Source organism: Balearica regulorum, chromosome 5 (assembly GCF_011004875.1).
Source record: "Balearica regulorum gibbericeps isolate bBalReg1 chromosome 5, bBalReg1.pri, whole genome shotgun sequence".
Taxonomy (NCBI): domain Eukaryota; kingdom Metazoa; phylum Chordata; class Aves; order Gruiformes; family Gruidae; genus Balearica; species Balearica regulorum.
This window is the reverse complement of record NC_046188.1, coordinates 23654255-23677589: the sequence shown is the minus strand read 5'-3', so window position 1 is coordinate 23677589 and position 23335 is coordinate 23654255. Positions and strand designations below refer to the sequence as shown.

Here is a 23335-nt window from a genome sequence, read left to right as displayed (position 1 = left end):
ATTTGGATATGAGATGGCCATCTACTCTCTTTTGTTGTTTCTTCCTTGATTTTTGAGACAGTTAACAAAGCTATTGCCAATTTTATAGCATCGGTGGCTAGCAGATGTATTGGCTTCCTATATGATACATTTTAGTTCTGCCTGTCCACACCAGAGTTGAATCTGTGCATACACCTGATATGCCTTCGTAAACATTGACACCAGTGTACTGTGCCTCTCCTTGTTGAGGGCTTGAAGATGCATTCCTGTTAATTGTATATTGTACAGTGATGGGAATTTCTGGCACTGTTTAAAACAGTAGTACTAAACATGGATATCTTTTCTGAATATACTCTGAGCGTATATTTTACAACCTAAAGTCATTGAATATGGTCATTACATGGAACTACATGAGGGGAGCTGCAGGAGAAAGTGTTATGGGTGTTATGGCTGATACAATTGGCTTTGCCTACTTCCCTTTCAGTTGGTAACTGGTGGAAAGTTTGGGGAAAACACTATGGTGGACTGCTTTATTGGTAAGGCACTGCTTGGGGTGTAATGTAGAAAAGTAAAAGCCTATAGCCACTCCCGTCTTTTGAAAATCTGGAAGGTTTTCCGTTTGGTTTAAGAGCGATGAGCTTCCCTCAGGTGGTCAAAGTCAGCTAATTACATTTTTGCTCCCTTCTAATTCCATCCATCTTGTAACTGCGTTCTCCCTGCTGGATCCCACGGTTATTTGTTTTGCAGTGGGGGCTGTTTGTTTCACAAGCAGCATAACAGAACAAAACAGTTGGGATACAGCCTGCCTGTGGCTGCATTTCAGATGACAAGTGAACAAGTGACTACTAATAATCAGTAGAGACGTTGCTCAAATGACTATATATCCACATCTCCTGTTTCTTACTGCCTGATTTCTCACCTGTCTTCTGTGATGGTTTGAGGGAACAAATGAGTCGCTATGTTTAGGTGAATGTTGTGAAGAAGAGTGTGAAAGACAATGTTTGTTTTGAAGCAGAGCCAATGATGTGTCCTGACAAAGCTCAAAATGGTGCTTCTGTGTATTCTTCAGTGCCACCTACCGGCACAATTACCCATTAGAGATTTATAGGCCAAGAACATTCTCCTAACAGGCGGCAATTTACAATTTGGAGTTTTTTTCTTTTGGGTTTTTCTTTTCAATTTTTTTTTTTATTTTCTTTTAGGAGCAAGGCAAGATTGGTGTAGTCTTCAATATTGGCACAGTGGACATCTCTATTAAAGAGGAAAGCACACCTGTAAATGATGGGAAATACCACGTGGTACGCTTTACCAGGAATGGTGGCAATGCCACACTACAGGTTGACAGCTGGCCAGTGAATGAACACTACCCAACAGGTACATACATTTTTCTCTTTGTTTTTCTCTTTCATTGTATGTATACCTACAAAATAATGTTTAATAACAACTGGTTACTATATAAATCTTTGTTGATTCATCTCAATAATAAATTGACTAGCCTGGTGGTGCATATTCTGTCTCTTGGAAAAGAAATTAATGGTCCTTTACACTGGAAGAATAAGCATGCCAACTGTGTGTTATGATGCACATAGATCCTGCTATTTCAGAGGTCTCTAAGTGCATCCTGGTTCTGCAGAGAGTTACAAACTGATTCAACAACAGACTTGGTTTTGCTACTTGTGATATTTTATAACTATTTAAGGGAGAAAAGTTTTGAACAGATCTTACAAAAAGGAGGGGTAACTCTAGCCACACCTAAGTTACCATCTATATAGATATAGAGTTGAAGTATAAGGAATGTGGAAGATCAAGTTGCAAGTTGTCTGTATCTGAACAGACCTTATGCTTGCCTCATAATTTATCATCATCTGAATTTCACTCTCTCTTTTAGGTTTGCAGATGTAAAGGTTGACACACAATCTAGCCAAAGCTGTCAACTCTTAGTTGACTTTAGGTCAAAATGCAGTGGAACAATTTAGTATCTCTTTGGAAATCATCACCCTAAATCCATCAGGAATAGTGAACAACTGGCTCTTGAATCACTGTCCCGTGTTTTATCCCACCACTGGCAAATCACAACCTCATGATACTATTACATCACCATGCTAAAAGGTCAAACTTGCTCCAAGTGAAAAACAGATTGCTGTATGTGATGCTGATAGATAGCTGAGGCTTGGTGATGTTAATGGTTACAAAAGACAGGAGGAGCACAAGAAAAGGATTCCAAGGTTAACCACATTCTTCTTATTGTCCAAGATCAAGCCATGGTCGTCGTCTTGGTTTCCAGTATGAAGTCTAAGCAACTTCCAGTTCTTCCTTTCTAGGTTGTACATAACTGACCCGGGACAGAAGGAAGAATTCTGTGATAAACATGAGACAATTTGATAGTTGTGCAGAAGTTGCCCACAAGCCACTTAATCTCAAATTATGAGAAATATATCCTAATTGTTTATGTAATGTTACACTAATAAATTACTCCAAGGGGATAATTTCATCTCTTTCACTTGCTCAGAAAGTACACAAGAAAGTTTTTAATATGTGATCTGTCCTGTCATGATCTCTACCAGATATTCAGCATGACACTTTGTCAGTGTTTTGGTGTATATGCAAAAGAGTACATTTTAATAGTTATCCTTATTTCTGTGAAATAATTGCTTTCTAAGAATGCCATGACAGACATGCTGAGTTAGATTGTAACTCTGTTATCCATTGGTTACAGAAGGAAGCATGGCTAGGGGAGACCCTAACTGAGCATCTTTCTTCTGCTCCTTTCATCATTATTTTGTGGTAAAATACCTCTGATCCAGTTGGCAGCCAATTATAGTCAGTAAAAACCCCACAAATAAATTTTCATCTCCTATTACTTGCTGTAGTAAGTCCCTGGTGTAAAGAAACAAAATATTCAGCTCATTGCTTTAGAGATTTATTTTTTTTAAAAAGGGAAAATAAATCACACTGAGAGAATACCTCAGTACCCTCTGCTTCTGTTGTGGCTAAAGATATTCCTGTGTTTTCATTAGAAGATGTATGGTTTTATAGAAACAGCATTAATCTTATGTTCTGGGCTAGTATTGAGTATATGCAGTTGTTCCCCAAGGGAAAAGGACACCTTTATATTCCAGACACTTTTTTCTTTCCATGCATGTATTTCAATTTCTGGCTGTTTGTAGATGATGTTTTCAGCCTGTCCCTGTGAAAACGAGGCTTATGGGATCATACTTTGTGTGTGTACATGTGTCTCCCTACTTTTTTCCAGTTTCTTTTAAACTGATTTTTTAGCTGAATTTAAAAAAGGGGCAAAAGTTAAAAAAAATAAAGATCCTACATGGCTAGGGAAAATAACCAATGGAGTAGGGCAACGTTCCAGCCCTCCCAGAAGAAAGGGCTGTGGCTTGATCTTAATTCATGTTAAATACTAGAATATCCATATAATAAAGAGACATTATAAATGCCTCAGATTAAAGAAAAGCTTCAATGAGAGAAGCCAATAACTACAGGAAACCAAGCCTTATTAGTTCCATTTTCTGGGGAATTAATGGTTTGAAAAGAGACCAAGCAGGAGATTTTGAAATGAATAAATTTTTGTCTTTCACAGACCAAACTTGCAGTAGTGTTTCTCATACTGAGTACAAGATCAAACCAGTGTTCAGCAGAGTTTCAACTCTGTAAAAAGCTTTGTGGTTGGGTTGACCCAGGCTAAACCAGCATGTTTCAGCTGGAGACTCCAGAAACTGCAATTGTTTTCAAACATCTGTAATAATAATTATGGAATCTTGTATTTTATGCATAGGATCACTCCAATTCTGGAAAGAGAGTTATTTGTAGTGTTTAAAAACCATCATATTTGTAGCACATGCATGTTTGGACATGCTGTGTTGTCTGTAATACGAACAATTTCATATGCACTTGATTTCCTGCACCGTGCTACAGCCTGATGTTTGCAAATTTTACAAACTAGCAAAAGTCATCACATGTGATGCAATCTTCAAGCAACAGGGCTGCATTCAGAATGGCATTTCCATGCTCCTATCTGAGTTTTATTACCTGTAGAAGGATTATACATTAAAGTCATAATTACTTGCTCAATGGAAAGTACAAATAAAAGTGGGATATTCATTAAATGAGCAAAGAAGGAGAATATTGGCTTTCCTTAAAACACAGTCTTCAGTTAAATTGAAATGAAATGAAATGAAACTAGCCCAGTGGGACTGAAAGACTCCAAAGCTGTATTTTTTCAACTTCATGTAAAAGACAAGGAAGTGGAAGGAAAAGCAACAAACTTACAATTCAGGCACTGACATTTTGGGTTGTTATAGCATCCAATTGTATCTCAGTCACCTGCAAGATGAGCTTTATGCTTTCTTGCGAGGAAAAGGGTTAGAGAGAAATTGTAAAGGAGGGAATTAAACTGGAGCTAAGGTTGGCTAAGCTTTGGGACTGAAATAATCCCAGTCATTAGGGATGATCTCTCGCCGTTTGTACCGTTCCAACCCCACCAGAGTTTCTCTTACTGGGCAGTAAAGCTGAACAGTGGCCTGGTGCAGGTGTCTGAGACAAAGCTCCTGAGAGCTGGGTGATGGCAAATAGCAGCATTAGCACTGGGACTGCTATCTGCAATTCAGCTGTTGTGATTTAGTTCAGCCAAAACCATCGAGCCATTTATGATTTATTTGCATTAGCTTTGCTCTTTTTCGTCTCTCTCAAGTACACGATAAGGAGATGGGCTTTTTCCATAGGCTTTACTGATAGCCAATTCCTTGATGCTTAATTCATGAAGCTGATCATCACAACATATTTCTTAGTCAGTATATACACCTTTTGCTAACAAATACGTAGGGATTTCTGTGCTCTAAAGTGCAGTTGACTTCTATGACTACCTTCCTTCTGTTGTCTCACATGCCTTCACCCTTTGGTGTACATCCCAGATAACACATTGTACTTTGTCACTGTTATTTTCTTGCTTTTTTGTTCTTGCTGAAAGCCTTCTTTATATGTAAATTAATCTGTTTAGCAATGAAGTAGCAGTTATTTTGCCTCGAGTGTAGGTAAGATAGGAAAGCTAGTTCAGGCAGAGGAAGCCTCTGACATGTTTTTCTTTCAGATTACAGTAAACCCATCAAATTTGAGGCACCTTACAGTGGGATAGAAGGACTTAAATTAGGAATCCTGAGGTTGGGAAGGAGTCAGCGATTCTCAAAAGGGTTAAAAACAAATATTCTGTCTTGACACAGAACTGGGATACCTCAGTCCCTAAGTTTTCATTATTTCTTAGACAGATTTTTCTCTCTCTCTCTCTGCTGTCTTTGCTTGCAAAGAAATACTTGTGTGTTGCCAGATTTGTAGTGTACATCAAAACAAGCATGATATTCCTGTTCATTCATCCATGCACTGACTACATTTTCTGCTGTAGAAAAAGAAACGAAACTAGAGGAAGAGAAGCTGTAAAGCAAGAGTATTAACGCACAAAAATAAAGTCTAATTGGAGTATTATTTTAAAGGAGAAGATTAAAGGAAGGGAGACGAGAGGGAGGAAGAGGTTGTAATTTAAGGAAATACATGATTTAGCAAGAGAACTATAGCCTGGATTTTATTCCTGCATTTTAAAAATAAGAAATAGGACAGCATTAAACAACTGGATCCTTATCAGGATTCATTAGTTCATCCACCCAAAGCAGATTTTGTATTTTGCCCCTTTATCATTCTCTTGAGTGATCTCTCAGCCTTCTTTTAGGAGTCTCTGCCCTTTCAAAACACACTAATTTGCAGTTCTGTTGACACTGAATAAAACAAAGAAGATTTTGTCCTCTGTGCCCCTACTTCATTCTTTCTTTCAAGTACACATTTGTGGGGAAGTTGGATTTTAAGAGCTGGACAGTTAGCTCTCGATAGCAGAACTCCAAGGACTTTGTGACTACTCTGGCAAGTACTGTGGCCCAATAAGTGTATATCTATAAAATAAAAAGTTCATTCTGAGACCCTGATGTCTTCCAGGGTTTTCCTTCAGAATAGTTCCAGTCCCTATGACTGGACCCTGAACAGTTGGGGCATATCTTCTTGTTTAATTTCGTTTCAGTTTGTATTCCCTGAGAGCATTTCAGTATGTGAACCAAAGGATAGAAAGTGGTGAGAGGTACACTTCAGAGGCATGCTCCCAGTTCAAACCAAAATGCTGATGCAGATGGATTTTACCGTAATATACAGCTGGAGCTGGACAGAGGAGCTCATTCTTTCATTACTCTTTCCTATATTCATGATGCTTAAGTAGTCAAGTTTCTGTTTTCTACTCTCTCTCATCTTCTGTTCAGCTGGATCACTTTACCAGTGCCATTCACCATGTAACTGGCTCAGGAGAGGAAGCCATGTGGGAATGGACATGATCATTCAGGACACGGGGAAAGACAAGATGACTTCCTTTATCAGCAAGGCTGGTTTATGCCAGTGTAAAGCCTTCACTGAACTATGTCTTTAGTAGTCTATGTGAGATGAAGTCATTCTTTCTCACCTGCTGTTGCCTGAAACAAAATGCTTTCCAGAAGCACAGATTAAAGTGATAGTGGTCTAGATTTCCTACCCATCTAAAATTTGAAAAGCATGAAGTCTCTCTTGCTACAATCTATTTTTCATTTATTTGGTGGAAAGATCTGAAATTGCTTGGTTAGTACCAGGCAGGTGCTGTGAGACAGCTGACATTATATAGAACATCTATATATTGTAGATTTAATAGATGCTGTATGTCTCGTCTCATCTGCTTTAACTGTAGAGAAGGAATTGTGGTGGAAACGTGAAGTATTTATGTTGGTCTTCCCATTTTGACACAATTGAATGATATGCATGGTTCCATCTTGTCCTTCTTTTATTACAAGTCTTACGTGAATAAAAGGATACCAATTGAAATGTGGGAGCTTTTGTGTTGCTATTGAAGACCACTGAATACTTTAACAAAGTGTTGTGTTTCTCAGTGGAATGATGATAACTCTAAATTAGAATATTGGTTGCAGCCTATTAAGATTCAAAATATCTAGATCCTTTTTTTGTTTTCTTTAATACCCACCCAAAATTATTATAGGTATTTTAAAAGTGTAGTAGTACAGTAGGCCTAACAGAACTTAAGTCAGCATCAGGGATTTTACAGGGCTTTTGGGGTGGGAGAAATGGAGCACAGAGCTGTTTTGAGAAGAGGGGACTGAACTGCAAATATGGCATGGAAAGGGCATTTAGTAAGTAAGGAAACTGAAGTTGGTTTAAATGCGAAGTGTTGTATGATACCCTGTGACCCATGATGCATCCTATTGTAAGTTTCTGTGAAAAAGCAAACAACAGACTTCATTTTCAGATACATGGGTGTCCACAGCTCCAGCCGTCTTTAAATGGAGTGTTGGAACTCAGTATCTCTAAAAATGGTTATACCCATCTCTACAAACCAAATTCTCTGAGTTTTACACAATTGTGACTACTGAAGTAGAGTTCATAGTCTGCTTTGAAACAAGTAATTTCTTGTCCTACTGAAGCCACTTAGCACCTTTCCTTTGATATTTTCAATCTCCTTCCACAAATGACATGATCTTTTTGTTCAATGAAGTCCATTTCCCACCTCATCCCTCTGCTGGAGGGACTTTGAGGAGGGTGTTGTTTCTTTTCTTTTCTTGATTCTTTTTGGTTTTATTTAGTTTTTATCAGCAACGTTTTCTTTCTCTCCCTCTGTGATTTCCCAGCCGTGAGATAAACAGCCTTGTATCTTACAAGCTAAATACAATTACTGCTATCAAAACTGGAGTCTTTCTCTCCCTGTAAATGTCTCTTGGAAGCTGATAAGCTGTTCAAGGCAAACTGCAGGCTTCTGCCTAATCCTGAGATTAAACATAACCACCCAGAAGACAGCAGGAGATAATTGGGGGGGCTGGGGGTAGGCAGGCAGGAGAGGAGGAGAAAGTGAGATCCTCTCCTGAGATATTAAGAGGACATACACAAGGCTCAAGGTTATTTGTAAAGGAATTACACAAAACACACAGGAGCTTGTTATGATGAGGAATTTCCTCAGATAATGCAGTGATTGTTGTAGTTGTTAAAGACAAAATTTAACAGAGATTTGTTTGAGGTAAAACATAGAGGGGAGCTGTAGAAAACAGCTCCCAGCCATGACTGCTGATTTTTATACATTAGGCCCCATCTTGTCCTTGAAACAGGAGGTCTCACAAGATTCCTTCCAGATTCTTTGAGCGTGCTGGCTTAGGTTCATCTCACTGGCTTTATGCTGAATATAGGGAGACAGTAGATTTCCTAAGAGTAAAGCAGGGGACTGAGCCAGCTTTTCTGTGCTCTGTGTTTTGCTACCTGCTGACCATCTGAACGAAGGTAAATTAACCCTCCTGTTTGTGAAACAGAGATAACACTAATCTTCTAGGAAATAAAAATGCCTTAATTACAGAGAAATAGTGTGTTAAACCTGTAATAGTCTTCAATTATAACCAAGGCAGGATTAGTGAAGACAGTCTTTGAGTCAGTCCAATACAGTTGAAAAAAGCAGCCTCGTTTCTCAAAATATAAGTTGTTTTTGATTTTTTTACCAGTGACATTTTCATTTTCTCACTCTGTAATTTTTATAAGGCCTTGTATTTCCTGAAAGCTTGTCTGTATTTTTTAACTGTTATCAGTTGGCCTAATATGGGATATTACCTCTCCCAACTTTTCTTTATTTAATTTATAATGCATTAGCCAAGAAAGAGGAGATAAGTTGGCATGATCTAATAGTAGCATCACTGCAGGATTTAAGAGAAGACTACATATCCTTTCTTCAGCTGACATGTGCTCTGATACTGGAAAGAACATGCAATACTGTGATTGCTAGTTCTCATGAGGTCAGTAATGCAGAGTCTAATGCTAATTGGGACATTGACAAGGAAAACTCAAACCCAGAACTAACTGGGATGTCCGAGTCTTCACAACAAGTTCTTACTTTCTAACTTTGTACTTATTCCTGCACAGTACCCCTGCACAGCTCATGTTGTACTGCTTCAGTGATTTCCAAATGTTTGGTAGCTGAGGCTTATTAGAGGAAATAACTTGTGGCCATGCTTTACAGAGCCTGGCTCCTCCTCCCCCAGATTTCATCTGTCTCTTCCACAGTAATTTTGGCATCTCCTCTTTCCCTCTTCTTTACACACACAGACACACACGCACACGCCTTCCTCACCCCCTCATCCCCCCAACGCTGGTTTCTGCCTTCTTGTGCTCCTTTGCCTCTCCGTTCCCTCCTTCAGACTTTGGGCTGTTGTGATCTCTTCACTGCTACTGAAACTAAGATAACAGTAAGAAGCTTGGCTGAAGCTGTCTCCATGAAGAGGCACATGGATCTAGTACTTGACTACTTGGACTCATTAATAAGTCCCGTTGCTTGATGTGCAAGCTGAAGGGATTTCTTTGTGGTACTGCCAGATCCCACTGTGGTCTTAATATTTTCCTATCCAAATGCCCTTGTGAGTGGGTAATGAGTCAGGAACAAGAGCACTGAATTTTGATTAGCCCTGTGGGCTGAATGTGATCCCCAGGGTTCTTGTCATACACTTGTTTGTGGGTTTTGATTTTTCATATTGTACTCATTTTGTGGGACTTAAATGAGCTCTCAGATGCTTCCTATCAGCATGAATTGGAGACGGCATGTAAAGTGCCTTTGACAGATTTACCGCATTTCATAATGAGCCTAAAACATATAAAAAGACAGGGTTAATAAAACAGCATTGGAGAAGCACATTTTGAAGGCAGTACTGTGACATATGTTGAAAGATCTGCCAAGAGGGATGATTAAAGCATGACAGGTTGATGAAATCAAGACTTGATTGTAGCTTGTCACTGCAGGACCATAACATCTATAATATATTTATAAGGTTGGGAAACAGATAAATATGGCTACATGATACGAACGCTCATTTTGGTCTCCTGTATACTCTGAGATATAAACCTACACACATTAAGTCACCAACAGGCAAATGTACTTTGGAATTTGTGCAAACACACACGTTAATGCATGTGCGTCCATACTGGATGGTGGGATAGAATCTGACATGATAAATAAGTTATGTAAATATTGCCACTGTGCGCAGTTTAACTTCTGTGTACTTCATGTTTTGCTTTTTCACCAGGAAGTATGATGCTGTGATTCGTTTCCACTTTGCCCCTGTCCCCAGACACTTGCGTGGAAGCACTGTAGGGCTTGTCTGTCTTCTGAATTCTGTCTTTGAGGACAGAGGAGAGGAGAAACAGAAGAAGAACAAAGTGACTACATTGCAACTTCCAGTATTCATTCTTCCTTTCAAGGTTTCATTTTTTAAAATTCATCCTGGCTTTTACAACACGCTGCACTCAGTCTACAGAAGTGGCAGTTTTACCTTCACCAAATACCTCAAGCTCCTGTGAGTGGTAGTCTATCAAGCACTGTATTTCTGTCAGCTTGGCATTAAGAAAGAGGGAGACACGTGTTTTTATGGAGACACGTAAGATAACCAGGCAGCACAAACAGTACAGCATTGTTTAACAGCAGTAGGATTGAAAGAAGTTTACCTAAGAAAGGGTACATACAGAACAGGGTCTTCCTGCAGGTAGCCATGACCGTCTAATTCCCACCTAGGATCCCACAGATAGTCCTTGAGCTATGGGAAGGAGAGGAGAAGGAATAAGAAGCGTACTTATGTAGCAGTCTCTGTTACTGCTACGTGACAGTCTCAGAAATGGTTGTTCTGACATGCAAATACATGCCACAGAGGCAATACTAGTTTTAATTTAGCCACAATATATTCTCTTATTTATAGCCTGGACAAAGAAAATTTCAGGACAATTTGAGGAAAACTTTTTATCGGTGCTGTCCAAAAGAACAGAGATATGTATTATATTGCTGCATGCTGTTAGTTGAATTACTGTAGCATCATTCTTACATCTTCCTGAATCAGACTGGATGTCCAATATGTCAAATCTACAGGCGAATACCAAATACATCAGAAGAAAATTTACTTTAATGGTCAAAATGACACTTCTGTTCAACGGTCCTGGATTTGGGATGGTTTCTATTCTCTCATCCCAGAGTCTGTTTGTCCATCTAGTCAGCCTCTTGAGCTGGAGAGCAGCCACGTGTCTGATGCTTCAGAGAATTACAGTAACCCACCATGGCAACAACAAAAATATGCCCCAAAAGATATCCTTCTAAAAAAAATTATCCTACAATTATTTTAGTCTGTGACCTGAAATATGAGGTATGTGTTTGTATCATGTCTACACTCATTACATTTGTATTACTTCATTGGAAAGCAAATGCTTTCTTTTTCCCCTTCCTTAATTTATCCAGGGAGACATGATCATGTGGAAATACTCCCACTCCCTCTCCAGCTGGAATTCGGTAGAAGTTACTATGCTGTATTGTGAGCACATTATTCAGCCAAAATTTAAAACAAAACAAGACAAAACTAAACTAAAGCAGTTTAGTAGCATCTCTAATTTTTCTCTATTTCTCTGCTTCTTTTTCCATTGATGATCTTGATTCTCGCATCTCAGTTCTTCCCTCTTAGCTTAGTCCTACAGACCGGGATTCTTTGTAAGATAAATTCTTGCATCACAGAGGGAATGTTTATAAAAAGTCATGTTAACCTTTGATGATGGTAGTATGGTATGTAGTATAACTCAGGAGCTTTACAATTCCACAATTCTAGGCTTGCTTTATGTTGGAATGATCCCTTAAAGTGTGCCAAGATATAGTATCCATAGGACACTGATGCATCTTTCTACCTAATTGCTCTCACCCTTCTTGCATCTGATATAAGAACCCTGGGCCGAGGGATTTCCCTAAGTATTTGGATTGTGTTCTTACACTCCCTACAGGCCTTTGAGTCCCTGTCCCTGAGATACTATGGTGCAAAAAAATGGTGTATTGCATTCACAGAGGGATCCAAGACATGGGGGTTTTTCCTTGTATCTCTTTGACATCCAGCATGTTTTTTACTAAAATCATCCCCATGCCACTTTCAGGAATTGTAATTACATACTAAGACATGTAGGTATATTCTGAGAGCTTGGTCTTGCTAACAATTCCAGGCTAAAGTATACAGCTGGTCACATAAGCATGATAATCTTAACTGTTGGAATTCTCCAATATTATGAGCTGTTCTCATCTGTGTGTGTCCGCTGGTCCATGACTGAATGATTGGCCAGGTACCAAGCATAAGCAGTATCATCAAAAATTTTTGATAAATTTCTCCTTTGCTGAAGTATGGTGAATTATTATTAGTTCAGTCATCTGGTGATACATACAATGTAGCTGTATAGTGTAGTGCAGAGAAACATGGAGAAATATTTTTCAGATTGAGAATCAGGCTAATTAAGATTTCTGGAAAGTAAGAATCCTGCTGGGCAGCACAGTGCAGTGAACTCCCAGACATTAAAATAGTTATGTGTCTCTCCCGGGTTAGTTCTGTTTCAGTTTTCCTGGTCAAATGGAGTTGTTATATTCTCTTTCTTCTCCCCTTCCCTGGCTCTCCTTGCCTCCCTCCCCTCCTCCCCTTGTCTCCACCACCCCCTCCATCCCCCCAGTAAGAGTGAGCAAACAAACATCTGGCCTGAGGGATCAGAGGCTTGAACAACAACTTTGTGCTTTTCTGATCTTATTGCCTGCAGAAAGAACAGTGCTAGCTGTAATCCCAGGTTGACACAGCTGACATGCAGTGGCAGAAGGGGCTCATGCATCCACAACAGCCTTCTCCCTGCTCACTAAAAGGCACTGGAAAGTACAAAGTCATTGAAATCCCATGCTGTGGACCGAAGCAGAACAACTGTGCGAAAGGACGGTCAGAAATGAAAGGGGGCAGTCATAGAACCAGGAGCCAGAAGTTCACGAATTCCAGCCTTGGCTTTATAGATGCCCTTCCCTGTGGTCTTGGCCAATCCTTTTACCACTCTGTGGCTCAGTTTCCAATGAGTAAAGTGGGGATAAAATCCCAATTTACATTATCATTGTGGACTTCAATAGAAAATATTCTACAATTCACTGAGTATAAAAACCTTTCTGGGTCAGTAAACTTGGATCTTTGCTTATTTACTGAGTACCTGGAGCACTCTGGAGGCTGAAAACTCTAGTGATGGAGTTGCAAAATCTTTTCTAATTTTTGTTCTTAAGCCCCACAAATTTGTAGTCAGTGAGATTCACTCTGCATAACAGTCTGTCATGTGCAGACTGAGTGGTATTTTACCCCTTCACTAGTTAGCATTTTCATAGCAATTTCCAAAACTCAGGTCACTTCCAAGAAAGAAATTGATTTAAAAGGTTGGAGTAGGAAAAATATATCTACAGAAACTCAAGTTCCTCTTCCCATGGGTCTACCTTACTTCTGACATAGTGTTATTGAGTAATGATTTTTTTATCATATGGATGTGTCTAGTTCATGGCTTGGCTTGGTGAATGGTATCTGTCTTTAAGAAAGCTTACTGGGTCACTACAGGGTCTGGGAATTCTCTTTTCTTTTTCTAAGCTGATGCAAACAGAAGAAATGATTTCAAGAGGAGGCAAAGATCACTGATTTGTAGCAATTAAAAATGGGAAAGGCCTGTTTGGTCTCATTTATTCTATTCCGTAATCAACTGATATCGCCCACTGCTTTATCAAGTAAAATTTTAAATAATTCAAGAAGTTCCCTGAGGAGACTGTAGCATTGTCTAATATGTAATCTTGATAGGAAGTGCTTCTTAATAAACAACTTCTTTCATCAGTTTCTTGCTTGCTTTTAGTTATGTCCTGGCACTTACCCTAGAGAACTTGCACCCTTCCATAGGGTTTTCACCTTTCAGTTATTTCTAACTGGTTAGCTTTCCAATCATCATTGGTGACATTTGACTAAATGCTTTATAGGCATTACTCTCATTAATGTTACTGACTGAGCAGCCTCCCTGTAGTCAGCACTATATTAATGGGAAAGGACTGTACATGCTTTCTCTATTTGTTGTATATTCAGCTCCCCATATTATCTCCCTGATAATACGTACACAGGGAATTGAGATCCAGAAACATCTGAAGGTTTCTGGTGAGCCAGCCCAGCTCCATCACTGCCAGCACCAAGGCAAAGACTGCAAGTCCTGTTGAAACTGAGCTGATTGCCACATAGATACCGGATTGCCTGCCACCACCTTCCAGCAAGGACTCTTGGTTTCAGCGTAATGCCGGTAAAGAGGAGCTCTTCTTGAATGGGGAGCCCAGTGCACTGAGCCCCAAGTGGTTCTGCAGGAATCAGTGCTCTTTCTAGCCCTACCTCCCTGCTCATTGTGTCAGACCTAAGCTAGCTGTCTACCCGAGTGCTCTTGTTTCCAGGGGTGGGATAGTGAGACACTGGCTCTTTATGAAGCAGGTGTAAGGCCACAAGTTTTCTTACCTCAGATCCTGCACCATGCAAAGACAGTTGTTCTGTTTTCAGTCACACCTTGCTCCTGGAAGCAAAATAGCTGCACTCGTGTAGCTCCATGCCTAACCCGACACATAAACTAGATCCAGTGCTTCTCTGCCCTGACTTTGCATAATCCACAAAACAGATAAGCAACACCTAGATAAATGGGAGTTAATAGAATTTAAAGTGTCAATATGATTAAAGTGCTTTTGGCATTTGGTTATTGCTGCTTGTTCCCACTGGCCTATATAAATCAGATTCTGACCTTTCCCAAAGGAATCGAAGAAGTGGGATGTGGAGAACAGTGGCAGTGGATTTTATTCTGATCTCTGTTTCATCTCTCTTCCTGCAAAATGAAATTTGTTCTTGTTTCAAATGGAAAGATCAATATGTAGTTTCAGTTGTTCTTTAATAGTCACTTTATCCTTGGCTGCTTGATGTGGGGCTTAATTTGGACCTGGTCAGTGAAAAAAACCAACAATATACACATTACTTACAAAATGTCCCAAAGATCTGGTAATGTAGACGCCTAAATTGTAGCATATCTGTAAAAAGGTTGAACTGCTTTCTCTATACTGTACACTGGTTCACTTTTCCAACATAAATCAAAAGAGAACTAAAGCAGGCTGCTTTTATCTCATGCCCATAGCCTCAACTTCTGTAGGACTAAAATGATTCAGTATAATCTGCTCATGCAAAATAAGATATGAATCACATTTTTGAAAAGGCTAATTTTTTTTTTTCTTTTTCACCCTTGAAAAAGTTTGATTAACCTTCTTCCACCTTTGCTAGTCTGAGTTTTCTTTTTATTTTGCTCCTGTTGTGCTTCTGGGTTAGATTATCAGGGGCAAGGCACTCATTTTCTCAATCATCTGAGACAGGATTGAAAGATTAATCTAAGGGAGGTTGAAATGTTACTGATTTTGTCCTGCGGCAGAGGGGTGGATTAAATAACTTCTCAACGTCTTCTCTAGTCTTTTAATTTTACAGTGGCCCATGTTAGCTGCACCTTATGAACAGACATTTAAACTCATCTTGTAGTTTGCCTCAGAATTTCCCAATGTTTTTGGCCTGAATGCTGCTTTGCTTTGAATTTTGTCCCTACATTTTTTAGGCTTAAAAAGATAAGATAAAATAGAGAGTGGTAGCAGCATAAAGCTTTTGGTTGGGGCAATAGAAACTTAGAAACAACTCCAGTGTTGTGGTTTAGCCCACGGTGGCAACTAACCACCACACAGCTGCTTGTCCTCTCCCTCCCCCCGTCCCCCTGGTGGGTTGGGGGAGAGAATCAGAAGAGTCAAAGTGAGAAAACTCGTGGGCTGAGATCAAGACAGTTTAATAGGTAAAGCAAAAACCACGTACACAAGCAAAGCAAGACAAGGAATTCATTCACCACTTCCCATGGGCAGGCAGGTGTTCAGCCATCCCCAGAAAAGCAGGGCTCCATCATGTGTAATGGTTACTTGGGAAGACAAATGCCATCACTCCGAACATCCTCCCCTTCCTTCTTCCTGCAGCTTTATATGCTGAGCATGATGTCATATGGTATGGAATATCCCTTTGGTCACTTGGGGTCAGCTGTCCTGGCTGTGTCCCCTCCCAGCTTTTTGTGCACCCCCAGCCTACTCACTGCTGGGGTGGGGTGAGAGGCAGAAAAGGCCTTGGCTCTGTGTAAGCTCTGCTCAGCAGTAACAAAAACATCCCTGTGTTATCAACACTGTTCAAATCCAAACCATAGCCCCGTACTAGCTACTATGAAGAAAATTAACTCTATCCCAGCCAAAACCAGCACATCCAGTTGCCTGATCAGAGGAGTAACTTTTGCTGCTGTAGTCTTGCCTGATAATTTTCCCTCCTATTTTTAGTGCTTATGCTACTGAGACCTCGTTGTCTTTTGTCATGAGGGCAGTGAGCTGAGGAGAGTTGTAGTGTGAAGGTCAGCTTTTATCTCTGGTCCACGGAGAGATGAATGGAAGGAAAGGTGTGGCTCCTAGCAAACAATGTGATCAGAGGGAATTGCAGGTAAAGTCAAGGGCATCCAGGACTAAGGGGAAAATGAGGACAGGAAATAAAATGAGCAAAAGATGCAACTTTATTGAACAGTGAAGGCAGAGGGAAAAGCATAACATCTGAGAGCTGAAGCAAAGATAAACCATGTCGAGACGTGGCTATTCTTCAGTCCCATTAGATAAAATAAAATCCCAAATTTGAATTAATCCTCCATAGCACCCCTTGTTACACAAGGCAAAACTGAAGCTTTGCAAGAATAGAGGGACAGTTTGTGGTAGTTAGAAAGATTCTGGATTACCTGCCTTATAATTATTTTGTGTAGTTGTATGGCCATCCTATTTCATTTTTGTACAAGCCAGATCTGTAGTTTCAGGTTTGGACTTTTTTCAAGTGTTTTATACAAACTGCTGCAAGTAGGTCTTTTTTCATATGGTTTGATTTTAATGCAAACATTCCCTACGTTATATAACATAAAACGCAATATGGCCTTACAGTAATACAACAAAATAAACAGGCCAGATGCTAAAGCTAATTGTGGTGTTGTTACTCCTTCCTGATTTATGGAAGAGGGAAGGTTCTTGTCCTAAATATGAACTTTACTAATAGATTTGTCTCAGTTTCCTTGCTGAATACAAAATATGAACAAATGACCGTTGTACTTCATAGTATTCAGAACAAAATATGTACTTAAGGAAATGTGAAAATGGGGCAATTTAGTATACTGTAAGCTTTTAAACACAGCTGCCTGAAAACAGAAGTGTTTAAAGAGGTTCAGTGTGCCCCAGTCACAAACACACTTCTGAGACTTTTGTGGTTTGCAATATCTGTGCCCTTTATTAGATATTGGGGAAAAAAGGTAGATTCTCCATGATGCATGTGAGCATCCTTTGCCAGGGCACACAACATCAGGTCTAGAAGAGATTTGGGGCTGAACTGAACTGAGTCAGTTTATGTCAGTAGAGGATTTAGCCCTCAAAGGTAGGCTGTAGCAGGCTACCATGTGCCCCTTCCATACTGATGTCAATTAATAGTATGTAAATCTTAGCAAGATTATGGATATCCGTAAATCTCAAAGGGAGCTAGCGTTAAAGGCCTCTAGGTGAACAGAGCTATCAAACACTAACTGCTTACTAGCTCTTCTCCTACTGAAATTCCATCTACAATAAGGGAAGGAGAGGTGGAATCAGTTTAAATCTGGAGCACTGATCTCAGAACGTTTTCTTAAATCATTAATATCACCAAATAGCCTTTCATTTAATAACTGTTCATTATATAAAATGTCTCATTCTGTTTAAAGACTTATAAGCAATGAAGAAAATATTGCTGCTGTAGTGTCTCTTCATAAAACAGCTTTAGGCATTAATTTAGGACAGATGAATGTTTTCTTATGGTATTCTTTTTAGCATCTTCACAGACTTGACAACACATCAGGTCGGATTAATATTCCACCTGGAAGCGAGTACTTTCTTTCTGCCCAGTGTAATTTGCTGGAACCTTTTCGGCTTTTCTCTTTCACACCAAAGAGGCAGTAAATCATCATGATTGGTATCTAGGCTAAGAAGCAACATTTTTCAGAGTTTCAATTGCTCTTTTACTTTCTTTGGCTTAAGAATCCATTTTGGTTTAGAAATAAGCTTAATGCAATAAAAGTTGTTTGTTTTCTTAAACGAACTATGAGTGGAAAAGCAAAACATCCTCCAACATTGTAGGGTTTTGGAAGAAAATTCTGCTTTGCCCATAAGTAAATTTAAACTGTCTCCTCCTGAACTGTGGCACTGTCTCAAAAGCATTTCCTGTGGGAACTGCTAATAATGCTTAGCACAAGCAAATTCTGTTGATTTTTTTCCCATTTTAGTTTGATCTGAATTGAAGATTATCAAGACCTAAAGCTAGAAGTGAATCTGATATATTTATCTGTATAGTCTGTGTAGCAGGGATACAGAGGGCTCCAGAAAAAAAGACAGAAGACCGGCAGCCAGCAGGCTCTGATTTTTATGATTTAGATGCCAGGTTTTCTTGGAGGGAAGAGGGACAAACAGAAAAAAATAGAGCTTTTCTGCCAGATTACTCTCCAAAACATTTAGTCCTCAGGAATGTCTGTGGTATTTGAAATATTTTGAATTATCAGGTTAAACAAGATTCAGGTTTATCCTGCTTTATCCTGATCTTCACAGAGCTGCGTTTGGCTGTGCTTTAGAATTTTGCATGAGAAAGGAGAAAAAATAGGTGAAGGAATGCATTTCTGAGGTACAGTTCTTTAGATGAAGCTAAGTCATATCGATATACAGGAATTTATTATGCAGATGAAGGAAAAAGGAGGGAGGTTATTTTAAATGAGCAGTTCCTATTGGTACTCATATCATATAAGCAGCTAGAACCTATGGGAGGAAAAATATGAAGTAAATCACAAGTGGCAAAACTAATCAACACAATTTTACTACAAGAAATTATATTCTGCAGAGCTTTGAGACCCACATTGATTCTGAATGCAAAAGAACTATGGGATTAAGTGTATTTTCCAAAATAAATTTAAATAGCTCTTTTTATCCTGTGTATTATTTTCTGAAGTACAGCCTTGAATCAGAGCTGGACTCAAAGAGAAGGGGGGGGGGGGGGATCTAGATTATTTGCATGAAGGGATTGTTTGAACATGTCTGTCATTCAGCTCCAGAAAGGCATTGCATTGAGGTCACAAAAGGATTGTTACTGAAAATTTCTGTGCATGAAAATGGACAAGAATCCCCCTTAATCACATCATGGCTCAGCTGTCAGAGGTCCAATGAGCTTACTCCATGTTGAACTTATGTTACTTCGTGTTGCAAACCATGATATTTCCTTTTTGAACTTTCATATCAAATGCTGTGTTTATTGTTTTAAAGCTCAACTCAAAATCAGTATTAATTTACAATTGTATGTTTTTATTGATATTTACTGACTATCCCAAGCACTTGACAGTGGAAAACTTGTTCTTAATTCAGTGTTGTAACTGGGTATATCAGTGAACACATTCTCATGCACAAGTTTTTAAAAATAATTCTTACTAATGTCTGAAATAAAATTAAAAAACAAAACCAAAAAGAATAGGTCAGGTACTAATGTTGCAATTTAAACCTATTTGAATTTTCTAATGTCCTTCAGTTTTTCATAGCTTTAAAAGGTATGATTTTTATACGTATTTTAATCTTGCTGACTATATCTGCCTAATAATAATAATAAAATTAAATTAAACCTGATTTTTTTTTAAAAAGTCTTTAAAGATGTGGTGGGGAATAGTTGTCATTTCTGGATTTCTTGAAGGTCTAGGACTGTATTATAAGAAACCCATTTTTACCTGTCATGTCTTCTTTCATTGTTCCACTTCCTTTTTACCTTAGTCTTGCTGGCCTTTTCTTGTGAGATGCCCTACTTATGAGAAATTTCAATCCACTACATTTTTTTCCTTTCTATAGTCAGACCTCCACATAGAAGAAGAAGCAGTCCATGCCAGCCATTGGCTGACTCTTGTGTTCCTATGAACTGTGAATCATTCTTTATTCTGAAAAAGATCTTCTTGCCTCCAGTAATACGTTGCTTATGTACATACCGAATGAAGCCAGTGGAGATTTTTCTTCCATGTAAAGTGTGTTATAGAATTTCTTTGCCCTACAGAAGATGTTCTTGCCCATCAACATTACGATTTCAATGTACTTTCATCTAACCAGAAGTCGTTACTCAGAACATACTCTATAAAGTGGGGAATAACCTCCATTTCTACTGAAACCATATCTTTCTGTATCATATGCAAGACATGTAGTAGCAGACTCTCTGTAAGTGCTCAACTCTGGGTTGACAGAGAAATTTAGGTGTTCACAGTGAAATTTGGGTGTTTAAGTCCCATTGAAACACCTGAGTGTCTTTCAGGACCTAGTGCTCCTTTCTTACACAGAGCAAAATAAGCACACTGCGACAAACAAGACATATCCTAAAGGAGATGCAGAACTTCTATGATTTCATTTACGAGATTTAGCTGGTTTGGTGAAGGAGAGTGTGGATTAGTGTGTTGAGAAAAGCGCTAGTGAATAAGCTGAATGCCTTGCTAACCGATCTTAAAAAAGAAATTATTTTTGTAGCGAGCTTGACTTAATTACTTTTGTTTCTGTTCTCCCCAAACGAGTAGGTCTGCTTCCTTGTCCTGTGCGTGTGAACTTCCCTTAGGCTTAAAAGAAAGGGAGAACTTTCAGGAAAGGGACCTATCCTTTAGGTTAAGAAATTAGGGAAACAACTGACCTGTGTGACCTCCAGCCTACATTAGTCATCAGCTTATTATTAATAGACAGATTTAAAAAATCATTGTTTTGATAATATTTCTGTCTTTGTAGCTTTAGATTGTTTTGTTTTGTTGTTTATATTACCTCAGCTGCTCTTTATCATTTTTTTCTTAGATCCTGCACTGAACATGATTCAAGTTTTATGTTTATGAATCTGTATTCATAGAAGTACGGAACTGACTATTGGTACTTTTTGATGGTGCTGGTATGAATTATGATAGCTGGGAATGTACTTAAAGGTAACTTAATGTCTGTGAGTGACTCCAAGCCACCACAGTACATTGTTAGAAAACTATCTGATAGAGTGCATTTCCAATATTTTATCTTTTCATTCTAGTTTATCCCAGTTGTACATGGCAGGCATCTGAGGTGAGACAGAGCAAGTGGTACATCAATGTGTGTCAGCTAGTGCTGAATTAGATCTTTCTACAATAGGGAATAGCAGTTTGCCACAATGGATCTGCTACGTGGAAGGAAAAATGTAGATGACTTTCCAGGAAGGTGATAAGGAATCAGGCCAGTAAAGCTCTTCGAAAATGTTTTTGCTTCGTTTTGCTTGTTGCCTCAAATAAGCAGCAAGACTCCTAAATTTTCATCATTATAGTTTGAGATATTAACCCAAATCCAAATTGCTATTTTCCTTACAGCTGGACTTAGGGATACAGAGAATAATTTTTATAAATACTCCTTAAGAGTAGGTCCACGCTTTATTGCATGTAAGTTCGTGTGGGATTATAGCCGGTGTGCCGCTATAGTGCCTCTCACCTGTTCCAGAAATTCAGCAGTAACAAGATGATGCTGGAGAACATAGCTGTGGTCAGCAGTACCTCGTGCAGGCTGGCAGCATTTCTGAGCAACAGTTAGACAGTGAGGATTATCGAGCACATGAGATTTACCAGTCACGTTGCTTGCAGTATGAAAGTATCTGCTGTTGACTGGGTGGAGCATCTTGCCAGCTGTTAGTCTTTTTTTTTTTTTTCCCTTGATGTGTCTTTACATTGAAAAAAGATTCCAGCATCTATTTCAGAAAGGCAAATAAGTATGAAGCCATGTTAGGTTATTTATACGTGGAATTTTAAAAGCATTACTGCAAATTGTGCACAGCAGTTGCTTGCTCTTGGACTGCCATTTATTCAAAACAAGTATTGGAGCGCTATTGATCTACTGAAGTTCTGTTTATGGTAACATTACTTCAGTAAGCTGGGGGCTTACTCTAGCTTTCCACAATGAAGTTTGTAAAAGATGCACTCTTTTTATGCTTATCTGATTGAAGAATTTTTATAAAAATAATCCATGAAGCAAAAACTAGAATGAGTTGAAAGTGACTGTAGCTGAAGAAAATGAAAAAGCAGAGTGATGGCACTTGTTTACTGTCATTCCTAACACCGTCAAACTGAGCTGCTTCTTTCTACTAGAGGTTGGTCAAACCCCTCTGAGCTGTAAAAATTTTCAGTAGTCAGGAAATTTGGACAAAGACCTTGAATCCTATTTCTTTCTGTACTGTGTGAGTGATAAGAGCTTTCTTCCAAAACACATTTTACTGGATAATTCTATTATCCATCAACACGGAACAATGGAACTACACTTGCCAGAATTTACATCTTGGGTAATTATTTCTGCTTTCATTTAAATTAGTTTCTAAGCTGCTGTTTTCTTCTGGCAACAAGCCCAAGTCTTTGGTAACTGGACACAAGCTTTCATGTATCCTTAATTAACAGCTCTTCCTCTTTTTAAATTTGATTTCCTTTTTTTCTATCTGTCTTCCCACTCTAAGGGTTCTTTAAACTCATTCTATTACATCCTTTCAGCATCAATTTCTTATAATTTCTTCCATTCTTTTTTTCTGTTCACTGGGTTTCTAGTCCTAACACGTGTCTTTTACTACTGCAAGGTTTATCAAAAGACTTGTAACTGTGTGTTTGTGTGACTGACATATTGTGCCATGTTCTTGTGCAATCAGATCTAGAGTCTGATCAAAGTGTTTTAACTCATGCCACTGGGTTCACTCAAGGTCTCATGTCCCAGACAAATTACACATGCTTTCTAACCAATCCAGATAAGCAAATACTCTGAGGAGAATCTGAGATATCTTTGTGATACGATTTAACTTCTTTGACCTTCCAGAACTTCAGGCAATTGGATTTATAACTATTCTCCACCTTACTAAAGATAAATATCTCTCTTTTCAAATATATATGTACACACACACACATTTATTTATTTATAGCTAAATAAGGTCATAAAAAAACCCCAAAATCTAGGATGTTTTAACTATTTCATTGACTTTTCAGATTGTTTTTAAGCTGTTTTTTAAACTTTAAAGGCAACACTGATAGTGAACGGTTCCAAATGGTAAAACAGAAAATCCCCTTCAAATATAACCGGCCCGTAGAGGAGTGGCTGCAGGAAAAAGGTAACAGTCATTAAAACTTTCATTTTAAACCCATTTGATTCTAAACCCTCATTTTTAAAGCCTGCAAATAAATGTTTCTTAAATGATAATCGCCTGCTGCATAAATGACTGTTTTAATTTTCATTATAATTTGTGTCAGCTTCCACCTGCCATATGTTGATAAATCATGCTATAATACATTGCTATTAAAATGCAGTTAAAGGGACGAAATTCTAAGC

General features: G+C 38.7%; 1 protein-coding gene across 9 annotated transcripts in view; it reads left to right on the top strand.

Annotated features, from left to right (window-relative positions):
• The window catches only part of NRXN3 (neurexin 3), a 1011514-nt gene that overhangs the window by 872010 nt on the left and 116169 nt on the right, over positions 1-23335 (top strand). For 6 of the 9 annotated variants that reach the window (XM_075753769.1, XM_075753770.1, XM_075753774.1 and 3 more), the window contains 2 exons: positions 1182-1353; positions 23028-23117. In XM_075753769.1, coding sequence (XP_075609884.1) covers positions 1182-1353; positions 23028-23117 — 262 coding nt within the window. The remainder of the gene's footprint in view (positions 1-1181; positions 1354-23027; positions 23118-23335) is intronic. The other 3 variants (XM_075753775.1, XM_075753777.1, XM_075753776.1) reach the window with 1 other exon arrangement.